The following is a 21,412-nucleotide window of genomic DNA, read 5'->3' as shown; positions in this document are numbered from 1 at the left end:
TACCCATATCACCAAACTTCTCATGTCTTCACCCATTGTACCAGTGTCCACTCAAATGAATATCTATGATAACCTGACCACTATCTAATTCTTTTACATTTATCTGTGCAAATGCACCAATGACACTTGGTTTTCTCGGTATTGTCAGTATGCATCAATGATATTGAGTTCCTTGGTGTTTAAATGGTTAGTGTTCTATGTTGTTGCATTCCTTGCTTAGTGATATGTATCAGTGGTTTATGTCATGAGTTTAATACAATAGGATTCAATTTCAGCTTGCCACTCTTGCTAGATTTAAAAGGACATAATGTTTTTTTTAAAATCCTCTACAGACAAGCTAAGCTATAGAATTTACTGACATTCATGTCAACTCCACTCTTTCCCCAATCTATAAGTGACTGTGTCAGAGCATTTAACATAATTAAGTTGATTTTGCTCCTTATTTTTCCATAGGTACAAAATGCTTAGACAAGAAGATGAGTTTAGCACTTCGGAAGAGTCACAGTCCTCTAAAGACACCATCTCACATTCTACAATCACAGATGCCACAAGTGGTGTTTCTAAAGGATATTGTCTGTTATCTGTCACTATTGGAACGGGGACGAGCTGAAGACAAGTTGGAATGTAAGTTTCTGCATGTTTGATTGAAATGAGCAGTTGGCCAATACAGTACCGTAATTTCATGCTGGAAATAGTACATTGGCACTTTTCGTCAAGTTGCATCTATATCGCAGCTTAAATGTAGCAAATCTTCCCTTAGTGAGGCACTGGACAAAGTAGAAAATGGAGAAGTGTGTTAGATTAGATTAGCTTAGATTACTTACAGTGTGGAAACAGGCCCTTCGGCCTAACAAGTCCTCACCGACCCTCCAAAGAGCAACTCACCCAGACCCATTCCCTTACAACCGGAGGCAACCCATGCAGACACGGGGAGAATGTGCAAACTCCACACAGACAGTTGCCTGAGGCCAGAATTGAACCCGGGTCTCTGGCGCTGTGAGGCAGCAGTGCTAACCACTGTGCCACCGTGCCGCCATTACTGTACAGAAATTGAGGTGCAACCTGAGATAGACTTTGAGGAATACGTTTGAAGATGCAACAAGATGTAGCAAGGTAGAGACATTGAATAAAGTTCCATAATACTATGATAGGCTAATTGCTAATGCTGACATAATGGACAAAGAGTAAATCAGCGATAATCCAATTTTAATGATTACAGGATAGAATTGGGTTGTAACCTGTAGCCTACTTCTGGAACAAATCCATGAGGAATTTTGAAATCATTTAAGTGAGAATTGAATAGAGGATCAATTGTACACTGCTACAGCAATAATGGGATAACTGGAATTATGTCATGTAATGTTAATCATAAATTTATACCTACGTAAGAATAAATTACACTTGGCAAACATTTTAGTGAACAGAAATCAGTTTAATAAATCCTCCAGTCAAAATCATGGGAGTTAACTCAAATCTTTTCATTAAAAGGTACAGAGTCTAAAGACATAGTATATTTCACTATTGCTCAGAAAAATCTATAGGTACACAGAAATTCAACCAATCTCATCTCATTTAAAAATAGATGTAAATGCAAGCAAAAGTATTAAGTTTTCCACTTCATTCAAGATCTCCATTTCGGAGGTGGGGATGTTCTGGGTGAAAGTGTCTGCAGTCTCTAGATGCAGATTAGAGTTAATCACCGGGCCTGTTAAGTAGTGAAGTAGACTGTTTAATGGGTCCGTCTGGATTTTCTAGGATTTCATCCCTGTTGTTTTGCAGGTTATTACATCATCTCGCAAGTGACATTCAGACCCCTTCACACTGCACACACACACACACACAATGCCAATCCATGCCCCATCACTATCAATTCTATTCCAACACATGCCAACTGCCCCCAGTGTTTTATAGCCCATGTCCCAATTCATGTCAATTCATTGATAATCTTTTGCCCTTACATACTCCATGCCAACTCATCCAGTAGCCACCATGGGCAGACCTATGGAGCTGTCTTGTGATTAAGTAAAACAAAGTTCTAAATATCAAACATCATCTTTACTATATTAATAAACACCTCAATTTATTAAAGTCCATTCAAACATTTAAGTCCAATAATCATTTACATAGACTGACTTGTATTTGATGTGGATTTGCCTCCACATCAAAAAGAGCTAATCCTTTAATAATCTCTCTGAGTTGTCACTCAAACTGTGAACCTACTGAGATAATAGGTCATGTAAAGCCACCAAGAATTAATGATGTAATGATAATCATAGGGTAATATCAAAGAGCTGTTGCAATTGCTAGATCAAATTTTTTAACCCTCAATGACATGGGCAAGCTTTTCAATTTAAGGGGCTGGTGATTTAAATAAGTCTGGCATGACAGGACAAACACTCAAACCAACAGCTAATCATTCCAAAACTGAAGTGGGTGGCTACCTTGCTTGCTGCATATAACTTCTATCAACCTTCAATAACTTGTACAACCACTCTTAGTCCGTATTGTGATGATTCCAATTCTGAGACCCTTACTGCAGCATAAATGGTGTCAGTTTCAACTCTGTTCTGAGTTCAAATGACCAGATTTGAGTTTCCAGCACATGAATCAAGACCTCTGTCACCCCTAATCCCACTACTGGCAAAAATGGGATTTGTCAGAAATGATCTGGTGAATATATATTCCCACAGAGGGGAAAGGTAGCAAACAAATCCAGAGTTCCCTGGATGACAAAGGAAATAGAGATGAAGATAAAGAACTCAATGTCAACATCACTCAGAGATCAAGTGAACTGAGAACTCGGCTGAACATAGAAGATTGAGAACAATTGAGAAAGCAAATAAAAGCAAAAGAAATTTGAAAAGACACTGGTTGCAAATATAAAAGGAACCAATGGTCTAGTATAAGGATATAAACAGTAAGAGTAGTAAAGAGAGGTTTGGGTCCAGCTGAAAATGATGTACTATATGGAGGCATTGGGCATTTACTTAATACTTTGACTTCCTTCCTTGGTGAAGATAGATTCAAAGTAAAAGAGTAGGGAGTTCAAACACTTGAAAGATTTAGAATGGATAAGGATGAGGTGTTACTTAGGCTTCCTGTACTAAAGTTGATAAGGCACCAGGACCAAATAAGCTGGATCTGAGGATTATGAGGGAAGTAATAGAAATTGTAAAAATGCAAACTGTAACTTTTCAATGTTCCTCAGACTGAAGGTGCTACCGGAGAATTGTGAATGTTACACCTTTGTTTATAAAATGGCATAAAGATAACCTGAACAACTACAAAAAAGTCTGTTAAATATTGATGGTGGGGAAGTTTGTCAAAAGAATAATTTCAGACAAAATGAATAATTACTTGTGCAAATGCAGGTCATTTAGGAAAATCAACATGGATGGGTCAAGAAAAAAATTATGCTTATCTAACTTGTATGAGGTTTTTGAAGTGATGCCCAAGAGCATTGATGAGATTGATGTTGTTGATGTGGTGAGTAAAAAGTACAGCATCCTAAGCATTATCTGTCAGAACATGGAGTACATGAGCAAGGAAACTATGACAACACTTTTATAAAACACTGGTTCAGCCTCAACTAGACGATTGCTTCTATTTCTAGTCACCAAACCTAAGGAAGAATATAAAAATATTAAAGATGGTGAAGAAATTATTCATTAGAATGGTTTTAGAGACAAGGAATTTCACTTTTGTAGATAGGTTGTAGAAGAAAAGGTTGAGAAGTTATTTGATGAAAGTGTTCAAAATTACAAAGTATCTGAATAGAGGAAATAGGGAGCAACAATTCCCATTCGTGAAGGATCAAGAAATTGATGGCACAATTAAGATAATTGGGAAAAGAAGCAATGGCAATGTGAGGAAAACCCTTTTTTATACAGTAATTGGTTGGGGTCTAAAATGCACTCTGAGTGTGTGATGGAGGCAGGTTAAATCATGGCATGGATCAGATATGAAAAGGAAGAATATATTAAGTTATGAGAGAACTATATTTTGAGAGCCAGCACACAAGCTAAATGGTCGTCTTACATACCATAATTGTTCTGTGATTGTAAGAATGTTGTTAGGCACTGAATCATTAAAATCATATGCACTGCCTGATAGGATGATGGACACAAATTCAATGAGTAGCCTTCAAAAGGGAATTGGTTAAATGCTTGAAGAAAAGCAAATTGGAAGAATACGGCAAAGACCAGAGCAGTAAAAGTAAATATTGCAACTCAAAAGAGCCAACATAGACTTTATGGGCCAAGTGGTTGTTCTTTAATATTCTAAGATTGTGGTTATGCAGTGTATCTAGTTAACTCACGAGCAGAAACCCAGAATTCGAATGTTGGGTATTAATTTATAATGGCCATGATAGAGTAAAACAAAAAATAAATTTTAAGAACAACGCACAGTTTTGCTAATATCTGAATTATCCTGACAAGATAGTAGCTTACATTTTAAACCTGGACTGTAAAAATGTGTCCTTGTTTTCAGTGGATGATTGTTTAAAAACAGCACAAACATAATCACCTTGGAGTGAGACCAAATTAAATAGGCCGCCCCACTGTGCTGGATTCAATCTGAACTCAAACTGTTTTGATTTAAATCAAACCCTGCAGTCTGAATGAAAAGTAATTTGGATTCCCTACTGCTGGTTGCATATGGCACTGCCTTTATTTAAATTATCAAAAATGCATGATCAACCTTGAGACATGATATCAATGGTGATGTATACATGAAATGTCCGAATCAAATCAACTGCTTCACCTTGCAAAGAAAGGGATACTGCACAATCTCGATCGAATGTAGTTATCACATTTTCACTCTTGATTTACTGTGCAAGTATCCACAGTGAAGGTTATGAGTATAACTCTACCCCACATTACCGGTGTCTGTGACTCCACAAACTGTCCATTAATCACTTTGAATTAAATAATGAAATGCAAACTTTATCCCCACATTTGGTGTTATTTAGACTTTATTACCAGAGTACTCTTTTAAGATTTTGATATGAAATTCTCTGAAAGGTTGAGTTTTGACATTGGGTGTTCAGATCTTGGGCTATAACAAATGTACTTGCTAGTATTAGCTCATTTAGAAATGAATAATATAATTGTAGAGGATATATTTGCGTTTTATTTTTGTGAAAACCTGAAGTTGATTTAGCTCTTGCAACATTTTAAAAAAGGACAAAATATTCTGCAATTTTTCACTAAGCAATGTGCACTTTTACACATTTACAAAACCAAATCAATTTAAACATTTTTAAGTGTATTTATCTTCTGGTTGAACATTTAGTACAACAGTGGTGCTAGTGCTTTCGGGATCGTAGGTTAGACATGCAATGAATTGAATACAGTAACAAGGTACTGCGTTTGTAGGAAATTTTCTATTGAGTAATTGATTTTTTTTAAATGTTGAGGATCTATATAGAATGTATTGTAGTTATTCATTGTGTTTGAAAGATGTAGCAGCACATTGGAACAAAGAAGGTAATTGATATTGAACAGCAGCTATCACAATGCATATTTATACAATATTTGTCTTGTAATAAAACATTCTGAGGCACTTCACAGGAGCACTTTACAACAAAGTGTGTCACCCTGCCACAGAAGGACATATAAGGAAAAATAACTAAATGTTTGGTGAATAATATAGGTTTTAAGGAGTGAGTTATACACTCCATCTCTCTTGTTTAAGTATAACACTATAAAGGAGGGAATTACAGAATGTAGAGTTTTAACAACTAAAGTAGTGCAGCAATTAGATACATGGAGATTTGAAATCAGAATTAGATTAGCTCAGATATTTCAGAAGGTTGTGGGGCTGAAAGAGATTATTGTGTTAGGGAGGGATGATGCCATAGAGGGTCTTCAAGTCAAGCATAAGAATTTTAAAACTGAGACATTAATGCTTTCAGTTAATGTGTTTTGCATTGATTTCTTAACACTTGGGTTAAAAATTTTGTTTTAATCTTACACAATTAGATTTCATTTATATTTTTGCCTTTTTGAATTGAATGGTATTTTAAAAATTTTTTGGAACATCGAGATTGATTATGTAATCGCAGTCCTTTGCTGTAGAACAGAAATGATGTCACAGGACCAGGGTACAGCTGTTACATTGTTTGTGTCACTAGCTTAAGACTCATTTTTCTTGCATAGGTTGAATAAATGCTGCACTTTAAATGTGTCTGTAACCGATATTTAAGTTTATTGTAATATTATATCAAGCATGGGAATTGTAATGGAGTTTAATATTTTAATTTAAGGCATTTTTATTTCAGAGGAATGTTAAACTACGTTCTGCTAGTTATATGTATTACTGCCATGGGATGTGCATGTTTTCAGTTAAATCTGTTGTAATTTTTGATTAGATAAATTTTACAGCAGGGATGAAAATAAACTTCTCCACGTAAACATTGAAGCGAATTAAGAGCTGACCAAATCAATGTGTGAACTTGTATCTAGCACCAATTAGAAAAACGTGTCAAAAATGTTTTCTATTGATGTACAACCAATTTATTTACCCTTCAATATTAGTGAGTTTTGAGAAGATTTGTAGCTCAGGTTGAGTTTCTGAATGTAGGTTTGCTCGCTGAACTGAAAGGTTCATTTTTCAGACATTTTGTCACCATACTAGGTAACCTTATCACTGAGTCTCTGGATGAAGCACTGTTGATATGGCCCACTTTCTATTTATGTGTTTAGGTTTCCTTGGGTTGGTGGTGTCATTTCCTGTGGTGACACAGTTTCCTGTGGCAACACCATTTCTGGTTCTTTTTCTCAGGGTAAATAGGATCCAAGTCATTGTGTTTGGTCATACATTTTTGGTTGGAATGACATGCTTCTAGGGATTCTCGTGTGTGTCTCTATTTGACTTGCCCTGGATGTGTTGTCCTAGTCGAACTGGCGTCCTTCCTTATTCGTAATAAGGATAATAGTGAGAGTGGGTCATGTCTTTTTGTGACAAGTTGATGTTCATGTATCCTGGTGGCTAGTTTTCTGCTTGTTTGTCCAATATATTGTTTGTTACAGTTCTTGTAAGGTATTTTATAAATCACATTAGTGTTGCTTGTTGTCTATATAGGATCTTTCAAGTTCATTAGCTGCTGTTTAGTGTGTTGGTGTGTTTGCGGTCTACCATGATGCCAAGAAGTCTGAGTAGTCTGGCTGTCATTTCCGAGGTATCTTTGATGTAGTGGAGAGTGGCTAGGTTTTCTGGATGTGTTTTGTCTGCTTGTTGCATTTGTTGCTGAGAAATCAGCGGACTGTGTTCATTGGGCACCTATGCTTTTTGAATACACTGTATAGGTAATTTTCCTTTGCTCTGCGTAGTTCCTCTGTGCTGCATTGTGTGGTGGATTGTTGAAATAATGTTCTAATGCAACTTTGTTTGTGGGTGTTGGATGATTGCTTCTGTAGGTCAGTATTTGGTCAGTATGTGTTGTTTTCCTGCAGATGCTCGTTTGAAGTTCCCCATTGGCTGTTCGCTCTATTGCGACATCTAGGAATGGCAGTTTGTTGTTTTCCAGAATGCGGACAAGAAAGATTTCTTAGCAGCATTAGAAGAACAACACTGAAAGACAACCAACTCACAGAGGAAACACAGCAAACCATCAGACAGACAGTCACACCAATATTAAGCAGGAAAAAGGAAGGAAACACACTCAATGCACAAGAAAGGAAAGAGCTAGAAAGACTTTTAAAAAATTGTTATCCTACCTGCAGACAAAGGATGCTTGACAGACATTTTAAATCAAAGAAACTATGTTGAGAAAGTAAACGCACAACTCCCGGATACCAACACTTACCAACAAGTGGTGATAGACCCAACCCCATAACTAGAGAACCAAATCACAGCCCTATTCAAAAAAACTTCAGACATCTAGAGAAATAAATAAGACCGACTTCCAAAAAAATGAAACCATATGGATCCAACACGCCACACTTCTACAGATTACCCAAAATTCACAAACCAGGAGTCCTCCTCAGACCCATAGTTCTCGCTACCTGGAACACCAACTTACAGATTGACCAAGGAGCTACACCAAAAATTAAAACACTTAGTAGAAGACTCACGCCACTCCATCCACTCCACCCAAGAATTCCTGAAGACTATCAAAGACACCAAGATAGAAGAGGATGAAATAATGGTCTCCTTTGCCATAACAGCCCTGTTCACATCCATCAACTTCAACCTGACCAAGGAAACATTGACTATGTTATTAGAAGAACCAAAGACACATACATCAAACACTACCAACTTCATCAGCAATGACAATGTCATCAAGCTAGTGGACCTATGCCTTACCACCCACTTCACCTTCAATAAAAAAAACCTACAGAGGTTCGCAATTTGAATGACACCTTTGTCATTAATAAATGAAACAAGTTAGAGGAAACCTTCAAGATCATCAATAATACCCTTATTGGCATAAAATTCACTAAAGAGGAGAAAAACAACCACATTCTGCCATTCCTAGATATAGCAGTAGAGCGTACAGCCAATGGGGAAATTCAAACCAGCAACTACAGGAAAACAACATGTACTGACCAAATACTGAACTACAGAAGCAATCATCCCAACACCCACAAATGAAGCTGCATTAGAACATTATTTCAATGAATCACCACACACTGCAGCACAGAGGAACTACACAAAGCAAAGGAAAATCACCTAGACAGTGTTTTCAGAAAGAATGGGTGCCCAATGAACACAGTCCGCTGATTTCTCAACACCAAACCCCAGCAAGCAGACAAAACCTGTCCAGAAAACCCTAGTGCAGTTCTGACAATGTGCTGCAATGTTGGAAGTACTGTCTTTAGGACAAGATTTAAAGCAAGGACTTGTCTGTCACATCAAGTGGATGTAAAAATTCCCATTAACACTCTTTCCATTGTCTCAGGGAATCTTTATCTCTAAGTCAGCATCACAGAAAGCAAATTTTTTGATCATTACATTTGTTTTATTTGTACGGGCTTTCTGTCCACATACTGTTGCATTTCCTACATTGTAACAATGACTACCCTTCAAAATTGCATCATTAGCTGTAAAATTATTTCAGATAAAAACAAAAATTGCTGGACAGACTCAGCAGGTCTGGCTGCGGAGATAAAACCATTCAGAACAGTCCTAAGAAGGGGAGTGAAAACAAAAAATGCTGGAATCACAGCAGGTAAGGCAGCATCTGTGGAGAGAGCAAGCAAGCTAGCATTTCAAGCCCAGATGACTTCTTCAGAGCTGATGCGAAGTGTGAAGGGTGACTGCACCTGAAACGTTAACTCTGCTTTCTCTCCACAGATGCTGCCAAACCTGAGTTTTTCCAGCAATTTCTATTTTTGTTTCAGATTTCTAGCCATTGCAGTTCTTTTTTGTTACATGTTTTGAAATGTCCAGTGTTTGTTCAAAGCTCTCTTTGTGAATTTGTTTTAAAAACTAATTGTTTTGAAATATATTTATCATTCCTACTTTTAAATGCAATTGAACATGAAAGGTGAAAACTATGCATATGGTAGTTCAAACTTATAACTGCTGTAATGAAGCAAATGTCTTGAATTGCTGATCTAATTTGTCAAAGATACCAGTGCATTCAGCATTGGATTATCAAGTTGTGGAAAAGCATGCTTAAACAGGTAATTGCGCAAGTTACAGTTTATTGTGGATTTCTAAAAATTTTAATGAGAAGCACTAAGTAGTTTTCAAGCAAGCTATTAAAATACTAACTTGGAAGAAAAATTACTATGACATTTGAATAGTGGCAAAATAAAATTCCTATGAAGATCTATGTGGGTCTTTTACTACTTCGGATAGATGTGGGAACTGTCCTGCAAGACAAGATATTGGAATTCTTCAGTCATTGTTAATTTCATCCAAGGTTTCTCTTCACAATGATCTTTTAATCTCTCCCTACTTTATTTCTTTCTTAACTCTTTTGACATTCTTTTTAATCTGTCTCTTCCATACAATCTTAAAGTAATTGTTTAACCTAGTGTACTTTAAGCAATAATCACATTGCTCCCTGATAATTTGGCTAGGATATAAACGGACTTCATTGGATGATGAATTGAAAAGTTTCATGTGGGATTATTCGCAGTTTTTTCCTACAAAACAGCTTTAATTTATGTAGTGTCTTAAATGTGTAAAAATATTCCATGGTGCTTACAGAAGTGTTATCAAGCAAAGCTAGGCAGCAAAACACATTTTGATGTAATAAGTGATGATCAAAACCTTGATCAAGAGATAGGTTAGAGGTAGTGTATTTTAGAAGAAACCAAGGTAAAGAGCTTTTGGAAGGAAACTTCTCATTGGTGGAGATTGGAAAAGAAAAGTGCAAAAGGCTGGAATTGGAAGGCACAAATGCTGAATGATTATGGAGCTGGATAATTTTGCAATGTTCATGTGAGGGTGAGGCCAACAAGAGTTGGAAACCAAAGATGAGAATTTTTTTTTTAATTGGCATGTTGCCAGATGGGGAGTGAATGTAGGAAGTAAGCAATTGGGTGGTGAGCAAGTGGGATATGGTGTGAGTTAGGATGTAGTTTTTAGATTAGATTAGATTACTTAGTGTGGAAAACAGGCCCTTCGGCCCAACAAGTCCACACCGACCCTCCGAAGAGCAACCCACCCAGACCTATTCCCCTACATTAACCCCTTCACCTAACACTACGGACAATTTAGCATGACCAATTCACCTAACCTGCACATTTTTGGATTCTGGGAGGAAATCGGAGCACCCAGAGGAAACCCACGCAGACACTGGGAGAATGTACAAACTCCACACAGACAGTTGCCTGAGGCGGGAATTGAACCCAGATCTCTGGCGTTGTGAGGCAGCAGTGCTAACCACTGTGCCACCTACTTAAGTCAGTTCAGAAATCACAACACTGTGATTGACAGGAATCGAACCCAGGCCAACTGCTTGGAAGGCAGCTATGCTTACCACCATACCACCATCATCCTGCTAATGATGGACTTCAGTTTATGGCATGCGAAAGATGGAAGGGGGCCTGAATAACAGTCTGGTTTGGTGTTGCCCATTTTATGCCATTACACATGACTAATTTCTATCCTGACAATCCTGATTAAAATTGCCAACCTGGGGTGGAGATCACTACGTAAGATTGTGAGCTCCAGAGTAGGACTCTGTATTTTATTCATAATGAAAAGGGTTTCCCCCAGTGACATGATATGAAGACAAAATAAAGATGAGGAATGAGTGGATCAGAAAATATAAATTCGAGAAGAACAGAGGGTATTAAAGTACCCTGATTGAGGAATAGAAAACTTGACAGCTGACCATTAAGCGTGCAGAGAGAAAGTGTATTTCACCATGTTCATATATAGCTTTGTAACTTGTTTGTTGATGTGGCCAGGAGAAAGACTGTACAGTTTTAATTGTGTACAACATACAAATGAAAACTCTAGAACCTGTTGTACACAATTAAATCATGAGACTCCATACGTCACCCGTATCTAGTGATTATTAGGTAGAATTTGATAGAAACTGCATTAAATTAGCAAACATCGAAATGAAAATCCAAATTACCTTCAAATTGTGGACAAAAAGTGACTGTATTTCTCCTGAGGTGTCACCATATGGTATTGCACTGGAATAACTCATTATCTAAATCTACTTTTGACACTGTTGCCACTAGATAGAGCTCCAACACAACTGAAACACTTTCAGCCAGAATTTGCTGGAGAAGACTACACATTACAGCTTGCCTTCATTGTGCAGAGTTTTAAATGTAGGAGTTGAGAAGTTATGTTGAGGTTGCGCAGGATGTTCGTGAGGCCTCTTAGAGTCAGAGAGCTGTACAGCATGGAAACAGACCCTTTGGTCCAACTCAAAGTGCAGTTTGATGACAATACAGCAAAAAACAATAGGTATCTCGGACCAGAATGGCAGGGCAATCTATATAATAACTCCTTTACCAATCAGATTTAATGATTTGGGGGAAAGCCACAGGATTCCCAAGAGAAGTAAATTTAAGGGGGTGAATTCATTGTCAAACAGCTACAGAAAAGATAAGGGAGTTTTGATTATGAGAGAAAGAAAATGTAAGAAAAGAGTCCAGCTAAAAATTCATATTTTACCATCCATAAATGTTCAAAATGTGAAGGAATGAGAGAGCATTGTGTTATTTAATTTTTAGTTCCTAAGAAATTGATTTGAGAAATTAATTCCAATGAACCAAACTTACACCACAAATTAATAGCCCCAAATATGCATGGCATGTTCATTCATAACTTGCATTCAGTTAACGCAGTTTTACAACTGACAATGCATGGCAATGTTGGAGTGCAACCCAGGCAAAAGCTTTATGGGTATTGGCATGTACCCATGTGTCTCTTATACTAACAATAAATATCATTAATCTCATTGTTGCTTTGACTATGAAATCTAGCCAAAGTAAATTGTCAATACTTCCTTTAACAAAATGAGAATTTGTGAATAATGATCTGTTTACTATCTACCACCTTAACTATGTAAAGTTAAAGTAATCATTTCAAAAAAATTGCAATTGAATTGTATAACTTTGGAAATTTATGTTAGCCTGAACTTTAAAAAAAAATGTTGACTGAATTTTGCAGTAACTATACTTAAAAGCTACACACAAAGATGGAAACATTTCTGTAACAAGAATTTCCCCTTTGCCAACTCTAATTTGAGTCTGATGTTCTCGAGGCATTCAGCAACAACGAGGTGATTAACTCAGAACGTGACTGCCATGGGGTACTGCAGGCTAACAGCAGCAGCAGTGCTATAATTAACCACAGTCTGTAAAAGCATGCCCCAGCCAATCCCTCTATCATTATTAACAAGCTTAAGGGACCAACCCTGGTTCAATGTGGAGCACAGAGAGCATGCATGGAGTAGCATCAAATGGACCTGAAAACAAGTTGCCAACTTGATGAAGCAATAATCCAGCACTAAGTAGAAGCAGCATGCAGAAGACCAAACTGAGTGAACCTACAACCAGCAGATCAAATTAAAGTTGTATAGTTAAATAACTGACTGGTGGAGGAAGTTTCAGGAACATTCCCATACAGAATAAGGGAGCCCAACATGCAAGTGCAAAAGCCAACTTCAAAGCATTTACGTTCACATTTTCAGCCAGAAGTGGAAAGTGCACGATATACCTAGACATTCAACATGACAGATTCAATAAATGGCTGAAGGCACTGGATACAGCAAAAGCTTTAGGCCCTCAGTGAATTTTGGCTGGAACACTGAAGACGTGTGCTTTGGAACCAGGTATATCTCTATTCAAATAGAAGTGTGAATCCGTTTAGAAACACTTAGCTCAATCCTGGATTTTCAAAGTGACATAAAATTGCTGTGTTACTATGAAATGGCTCAGAAGCCAAAAGTTGGAAATCCTGCTCCTGATCATGGCTCCTAATTTTTTTTTTTGCAGAGGTGGGGTATTTTTTGTCTGTAAGACTCATGAAGGCACCTGCCCATATAAATCAGCCCCTATTTGTGTCCAGCTTTGGTGACCCAGGTATATGAAATATATTGAGTGCAAATTAGACGCAGTCTCAAGCTTTGGCATTGTTTTGGAGAGGTAAGGTGCTCCTTTTGTATGGTCCCAGGATGCTGTTTAAGAGAGGGAAGATGGCGTAGATTTGGCACAATATTTGGCTGGTGTGACTGGAGTGAAGGGTGAAATTTACAGAGTTTTGAAGCAACTTTGCGAGCTGGGATGTTGTGTCCGTGGTCCAAACCCCTCACCCCCACATCCAAAATCACCATATTCTACCCTCTACCCTCCACCCTCATGCTTCCCCATACTGCCTCCATTCTCTCTCACCCAATGGCATGCCCCTTAAATCCACCCACGACAATTCCAATCAATCACTCCCCTATTGCAACCTCTAATCATTCAACCAGTATGCACTTGCAAAATACACTTTTTGAAAAAAACTAACTCCTGAATGAAGGAACAGAACACAAGAATTAGGAACCAGAAAAAGCCATTCACCTCTCAACTCTGCATCACCATTCTCCAAGATCATGGCTGATCTACCCAAGGATTCAACTCTGTTTTCATGCTAGATCCTCAACTTCCTAATATTTCAAAGATCAATCTACCTTGTCTTAAAATACTTAATTATCTAGTTTTCACAACTCCCTGGAGTAGATCATTCCTGAGATGATACACTGGCTCTGATAGGTTGAAGGGAGTCTCTGTCCCTGGCCACAAGGAGTTGTGGATTATTCAGCTTAATTCACTCCAAATATACAATCCATCACATGAGGATGAGTAAGCAGCATGGCTGATCAAATTAATCATGACTGTGAAACAACATTAAACTATGTGTCTATCCTTGTGTTCATCCTAATAATTTGGTGGATTGTTGATCCTCCTGCATCTTCATTTTTACCTGGTATTAAGAGTGGAGTTATACAGTAAATAAGATGTACTCTAATAAAGGCCATCAACATTGGAGCTTATACTCAATTTGATACCGAAGAAGGATATTTAAACAGTAACAACTCTGCATATCTCATTTGGGTGCAAAATTTCCCATTTTTGTCTGCTTTCAAATGGACCTTCATCTTGCCTGATTGGCAGAATTGTAAACATACATCAAATCACAGAATTACAGTGTCCATAGTTTTTTTTCAGAAAAGCCAGGAAAAGTATTAACGTTAATACAGTTCTTGTTGAGAATAAATGGGAAAACAGAATTGCTGTAACACAGACCTACCACTTTCTTTCATGTCCTTTTGTTTTTTACATTGCATACAGAATCACCAATTCCAATTGGAATGAGCAGATCAATCGATCTGACCTTCAACTTCAAGCTAGTAAACTATTGAAATAACCAAGAGTAGATCACCAGATTACAGTTAGAACTGGGAACCAAAATACCAGTAACAACTGAGACACTCCTCTTCTGTTCTACCCATCTTTACTCCCCCTTCCCCAACCCATGTCACTTAACCTGGAGCAGAGAGAAGAGCTATCCTAATTAACATGCATTTATTATATGTCAACCTTCAGTGTGTTCGCCCACCCCATCTTTACTTCATGACTGAATTTTAATATCATGAATTTGCATCAATACTGCAGCCACTTAGACATGAAATAAAAGGTGAATGAGTAGCTTCTTAATTAATCCTTTCCTCCAACATTATTGTTATCAAGGGATATTATGATCACAGTGCAGTCCCATTGGTGATCAGTGGGGAATGACAGCTAGGATTTCAAATTTAATCATATTATTTCCTTTCTCTGTGGTGCAGGACTGTGACATAAATTTCACACTGAGATTGCTAGCCACCACTGTGGTTGCAAAGATTTACTTGTTAATTAGGAAGGACTCATAATTTCATTTAATTTTAAATGTCTTGTTTCCTAACATATGCTAATTAGAGGTGTTTACCTTTTGTCAGCATCAATTTGAATAATGACTTGTGGGTAGTAAAAGGTCTAATTTAATGTCATTGATTATTATTGGGTACTTGTTACCAATATCTAAAAGTTTACACTTTGAGCTTGGAACTAAATTAAAAACATCAAAACATTTTATTTCTAACTTAATTGAATTGAAATGATTTTTTCCAGTCATATGTACAACTTGTAAGTAAGACGAGGCGTTATTTTAAAGCAGGGATTTCTAGCAATAGTTTTAATACTCTGTTCAAGTTATTCCAATGCATATCAATTATTATCTCTATTGGCATTTTCTTAAAAAGTGCATTCACTATTTCCCTTTTTTTTTAAATGAATCACAAGAGCTATGAGGAATACCTGAATGTAAGAAGTACAAGGAAAAGACTAGCAATAGCAGAATCCAATGTTGTTCAAGTTATTAACTTATTTATTGCACTGAATCTGTATTACTTAGTCAAAGATCCAGACATGAGGCTAATAAAGCCCCAGTGATAGAAAATTAAATGGACCATAGCTTTAAACTTACCTGTCCCTCCAGACAATGCTACACTTATCATGCTTCAACTTATTCATGAACCATCTTCCAAAATGTCATTATCCAAAAGACATTATTAATTTGCATTTGAATAAATCATTGCTAACTCCTTGTATCATCTCCTTGGAAAGGCACTTTCCTGGATCCGACTTTCTCTCAATGTTTCAATAGATCTGTTTTGAATTTACCCCCATGGGGGAGAAAATCTCTCACATCTAACAGTCATAAAATGAGCTAGATTTGAATTAGCTGTCTCAAATGCAGTGTTAGTTGCCTCTTTTCCTGTTAATAGGTTATGTCAAGTTGCAGTGTTGATACAACTAAATCCCCAGCCAATGCCAAACTAGAGGGACTATGGACTTTGGATATAACCAAATATCTGGAGTCTACCACAAAATTATGAGCCAATCTATGCTACATGAAGTTCAGCATCAATAAACAAAAGACTTTGCGTTTCAGAAGAAAGAATATGAGGTACCCATAATAAATGTATGGAGTAGAACTTATATAGAGGGAAGTTGAAAGTGACTGTGTTGTGTGGCTTGGTATTTTATACCCAAAAAGCTCTAGGTGGCAAGAAGTAAAACGGATACGATGATTATAATAAAACCACTGAGTTCACATCTCTCAAGACATTCTGAACATTTAAGTGACTTGGTCGGTTATGTTTGTACCTCTACTTAACAATTTATATTTTTGTAATATATCGAGGTGCTAACCAAACTCATCTTTGAGAACAACTTGATCATCTAGACAATTCTGAAAAATCATTTAATATAAAAAATTCAATAGGTTAGAAAATAAACTGGAAACATTACTTTCACGTCTGCCAAGACAACAAGACAAGAAACCCGAATTCTCTCAGCCCGGAATGATGTGGACAATGCCTAATTAGTAGGTAAAATTTGGCAAGTTCGGAAAAATGATATTCCTGATGTTGAGGAACCGAGTCTGTTGTTCCACCCAAGGATTCGACAATAGGACACAAATCTTCCTTGTGAGCAGTGAGAGGACTATTTCGCATGCAGATACATCTCATTATTACCTACTTTTGCCACATTTACATGCATTTGGCTATTCTCCTGTGTGGCAGAGAGAAACTGGTTGGTGACAATTCCTAACACACAGCAGTCTCCATGGATAGTGACTGCCTACACCTCCATTCACAGAGGTTGACATCGCACATGCAACAGCTTAATCACATCACCACGGCATACCTTCAACTCACTTACAATACAATAATCCCCTTTGATGCACATTGTAGCCTTTCAGAGGAATGCTGTTGCCAGGCCACTTTGTGCACAGGGACAGGCACCTGTCTCATGCATTGGAGCAGAGTGCAGCTCAGAACTCCTTATAGGAAAAGGAGTGAGCCATTCTCTGGGATCATGGCTTTCTTAGTACTTGCTCATTTTGTGACTACTTGGATGTCCTCTCAATCTCTGCCTTGTATTGCCTTGTGATTTGCTGCTTTATTCAGAGGTTCCAGCTTCACAGTGGTTCTCTCTTGCCTTGTCCTCTAGTGCAGAGTCAAAACAAGGCAATTGTAATGGGAGCCGGCAATGATCAGTCAAAGGAGGGGACACATAACCTACAGCAATCACGCTTAATTGATGACACAACTACAGCATATGCAAGCAGCTTGTGCAGCAAAATAGCTGCACATGCTTCCACCAAATGGCCATGCCCTCAAGCATTCACGGATAAAGCCTCAGTCAAGTTGAGAGGAACTGTTGTCAATTTGGGGATCCCACCACAGTCAGTCAAAGGCAGCATCCAATCTCAGTCCAAGGCGCCTGAACGTGTTCAGTCAGCTGCTTTGAGTGGTCAGGGCCAGGGGTTTTGTGTTATTACACTTCAGGGTGTAGGCCATGGTCAATTCAGCAGGCCTAATGCCACCAATCTGGGGAGCAGCAGTAAGTGAGGGCTGTCATCCTAAGTCAGTCAATGGGGTGGATCTGTCCTGGAGTCTATACACCAAATGTCAAGGATACCACTGTAGAAGCAAAGTTGGGGATGGTTAAATATGTAGATTGGAGGCAACATGCTGAGATGTGGGGGTGGGGGGTGGTGGAGACAATAAGTATGATATCAGGAGGAGAAATGATAGTCCATTGAAGGGCATAAGTTACTGCGGGACAACCACGGTGACAATGACTTTAATAGGGGTGCAGTGCATCCTGATGGTTGCACGGTTAAACTGCAGACCTGAGGTAGGGGTAATATTGCGAGAGGAAGATTTAAATGAAAGAATTGATTGGGAATGTGTGGATAATTCAACTGATAGGTTCAAAAAGAAATGCAAGGACAAAAGGATCATGAAGTTTCAAGGTTCCCTAAGAATGCCAACAACTCAATCTATTATGCCTTCTATCATCGTCCAAATCATAAATGCACAATAGAAATTAAAATAGCCACCACACTCGTAGTGGGTGAAATAAATGGCTTTTCTGTCTGAGGATCTCCTTTGTTAGTGAGGCAATTGCATTCATCAGGTATTAAGTACAGGTTGAAATAATTCCACTGAGGCCACTCTATCACCAAATCACCCTTTATTTACACATGAATAGTCCTTAGTTATTGTACTTCCTTGTTCAGAATCAGGTACCAGAGTGTCAGTATCTCTAACATTCACTCTTTTTAAATGTCAGCCAGGCTCTCTGATTGGACCAGATTAACAGCCTCAATCCGGAAACTCCTATTCTATGAGGTCCAGTAGCTGACCTCTTATCAATCACTATACAAGTGAAAGACATCCATAATCTCAGAATCCTGCATGTGTAATGCACAGAATGTCCACAACTAATCTAGATCATACTGTTGGTCATGACAAATTTATTGTAGTCATCTTAGTGCAGTAAAAGTAATTGCAGGTGAACCATAATTCCCAAAGACAATCCAAAATCTCATGGAAGGGCACAGAACTGATTTTTCTCTCATCTTGAACATGTAAGTATTTGCCGACATGCTCTTAAATTGCAATACTGCCTTTCTTAGGTGTGTCAGGTGGACTGAGTTTCAGTAATTCCACATCCTGTTTAATCTTTTCCTGTATTGATGCAGCTTGGCTTGTACTGCATACTCCAGAATAAGGTCTGTTATGTCCAAAGTCCATGTAGACGTGCTTAGTGGCCTTCTTTATTGGAGTCCACCAAGTCCCACTACCACAAGGACAATGCTGACTACTCACATGGCTAAGGATCTGTACTGTGTCTGAAATGCCCTACATAGATTCATCAGAGCTACGGCTAATGGATCCAACCACAGCAGAGGTCATTGTCATTAAGGCCACTGTACAACAAAGGTCCAAAGAAAACTTAAGGGGGACCAGGTGTGTAAGCAAACTCCTGTGGCTGCCAAAGAGCCACTACGTGAAGAAATTGCAGGTGATAGTCCCAGAGGATGTAGAGGATTTGATTTATTTATTGTCACGTGTGTTTTGTTGTGAAATATAGTGAGACGTGTTATGTAGTGTTGTCTCTCTCCGGTGCCATTTTAAAACACAGCAAAACAAACCAAATCATAGAATATAAAGACAGAAAAGAAAAGATATAAAGTTCAACTTAACAGTCCATCAGTTCTGTTCTCACTTTACCAACTCTCTTGCAATTATCTAAGGATAAACCAGTTTGTTCACAATCTTAGTGTCACAACCGACAATGGATGGGCTTTCAATCACATACCTGTGCAATCGCTTTGCCCACATTCTCCCCCCTCCCCCCCACTTTGTTATATTGCCTGACCCTGCCACCACTGCTGGAATAACCATCTGTACCTCCAGTGAAGATCTCCAGTTCCCGGAAGCCGCTGACTTCAGGTGGGACAGGGCTTGAGTGGTGAGGTTCCTGACTGGGCATCTTGCTGATGTCGTCAAAGAGGTGACTGCACTGGTCCGGTGGCAGGGTACACTGGGTGTCCCCATCTACACTGCATGAATGACTGCCTGACAATCGGAAAGATTCAGTTTGATAGTTTCTGTTGTTTCAGATTGAAAATACTGTTCAGAACGTTTTACCTAGCTTACCTGATTTCTTCCTTCACTGTTGTTACCTTTTCTGCGTTGCTCCAAAGATTATTTATGTCTTGTTTCAGGAAGTCTGTTGGAAAATTGAAATTGATCTGGTTCCCAGCATTTCAAAAATAGTTTTATGAGTTTGACCTTTGATTAGCCTTTTGCTTCCATTTGAATATTTTAAAGTTATTTAGCCACAATAGCATTGATTAAGCCTAATACCTGATGGAGAGAAAGGTGAAGCTAAAAGGTACTTGGTACCAAGGCAAAACAAAAATCAGGAACTATGGGGGAGAATGCTGCGTACATTGCTCAGACACCAAACAAATCTCCAAGTGTGAAAACATTTTTTTAAAGTAGTTTTAATTATCAGGCCTGACGATTTTAACTAGTGTATATTACACTTGTGAGCACTAATATAATAGTGGGAATAAAATTCACAATCATACGCTCAGTCAGCACCAGATTAGGGCCATGTAAAGAAAAATAATTAGATTTTTAGCCAAAAACTGTTAAATTTAGTATTGAAAGTAATTAACAACTTTGGAAATGTGTGAACTTTCATGATTGACGTAAAAATTGTGTGGTTTTTATGATTGCTGAGCAGTCGAACTAGCAAAATAAGTCAAATGACAACAACTTTCAGAAATGTGTAATAACCTGCAAATAAATGTAATACCAGCTTCATTACTTGAAACAGAGGTATTGCAGTCCTCAAGTTGACTGAAAGCAATTGAAATGCTACTTTCCCAAGGGTACAGAAGTAGAGATGGGGGTCAATGTGATCTTATTTGTAAGTCTACTGTAACACATGTTGTAATGTTTTATTTATATGCTATCTACAAATTAAACACTTTTGAAATTGTTACTTTAATTTTTGATTATTTTTTGCTTGCCATATGGAGAGTTTTTTTTACATGGCATTCTTGCTGAGATTTCAAAACTTACTTTTGAAATGTTCCATCATCAAACTACATTTCACTTCCACATGATACCATTGCAAATTATATTGAGTTTGTTGTATGCTTTAACATGTTCTTTTGTAACTAGCCATCTTCTCTCGATATAAGTGGATGGCATGGTGGCTCAGTGGCTCAGTGGTTAGCACTGCTGCCTTAAGTGCCAGGGAACTGGACTTAATTTCAGCCTCAGGCGACTGTGTGGAGTTTGCACATTCTCCCCATGTGTGCATGGGTTTCCTTCAGGTGCTCCAGTTTACTCCCACAATCCAAAGATGTGCAAGTTAGGTGAGCTAAATTGCCCTATCGTGGACAGGAATATGTAGCTTAGGTGCATTAGTCAGGGTAAATACAATATAAAATAATAGGGTAGAGAGATGAGTCCGGGTGAGTTACTCTTCGGAGGGTCAGTGTGGACTTGTTGGGCCAAAGGGCCTGTTTCCACACTGTAGGGATTTTGTGAATTCTGTGATAATAATGACTGAAACAGACCTCACTT

The 21,412-nt window shown here is 38.1% G+C and overlaps 1 protein-coding gene across 2 annotated transcripts in view; it reads left to right on the top strand.

Moving 5' to 3' along the window:
* Positions 1-21,412, top strand: part of LOC132817538 (diacylglycerol kinase beta) — a 519,975-nt gene that overhangs the window by 230,991 nt on the left and 267,572 nt on the right. For both annotated transcript variants that reach the window (XM_060828035.1, XM_060828034.1), the window contains one exon: positions 454-624. In XM_060828035.1, coding sequence (XP_060684018.1) covers positions 454-624 — 171 coding nt within the window. The remainder of the gene's footprint in view (positions 1-453; positions 625-21,412) is intronic.

This window comes from Hemiscyllium ocellatum, chromosome 7 (assembly GCF_020745735.1).
Source record: "Hemiscyllium ocellatum isolate sHemOce1 chromosome 7, sHemOce1.pat.X.cur, whole genome shotgun sequence".
Lineage (NCBI taxonomy): Eukaryota > Metazoa > Chordata > Chondrichthyes > Orectolobiformes > Hemiscylliidae > Hemiscyllium > Hemiscyllium ocellatum.
The sequence above is the reverse complement of the archived record's forward strand: the minus strand, read 5'-3'. Positions and strand labels throughout refer to the sequence as shown.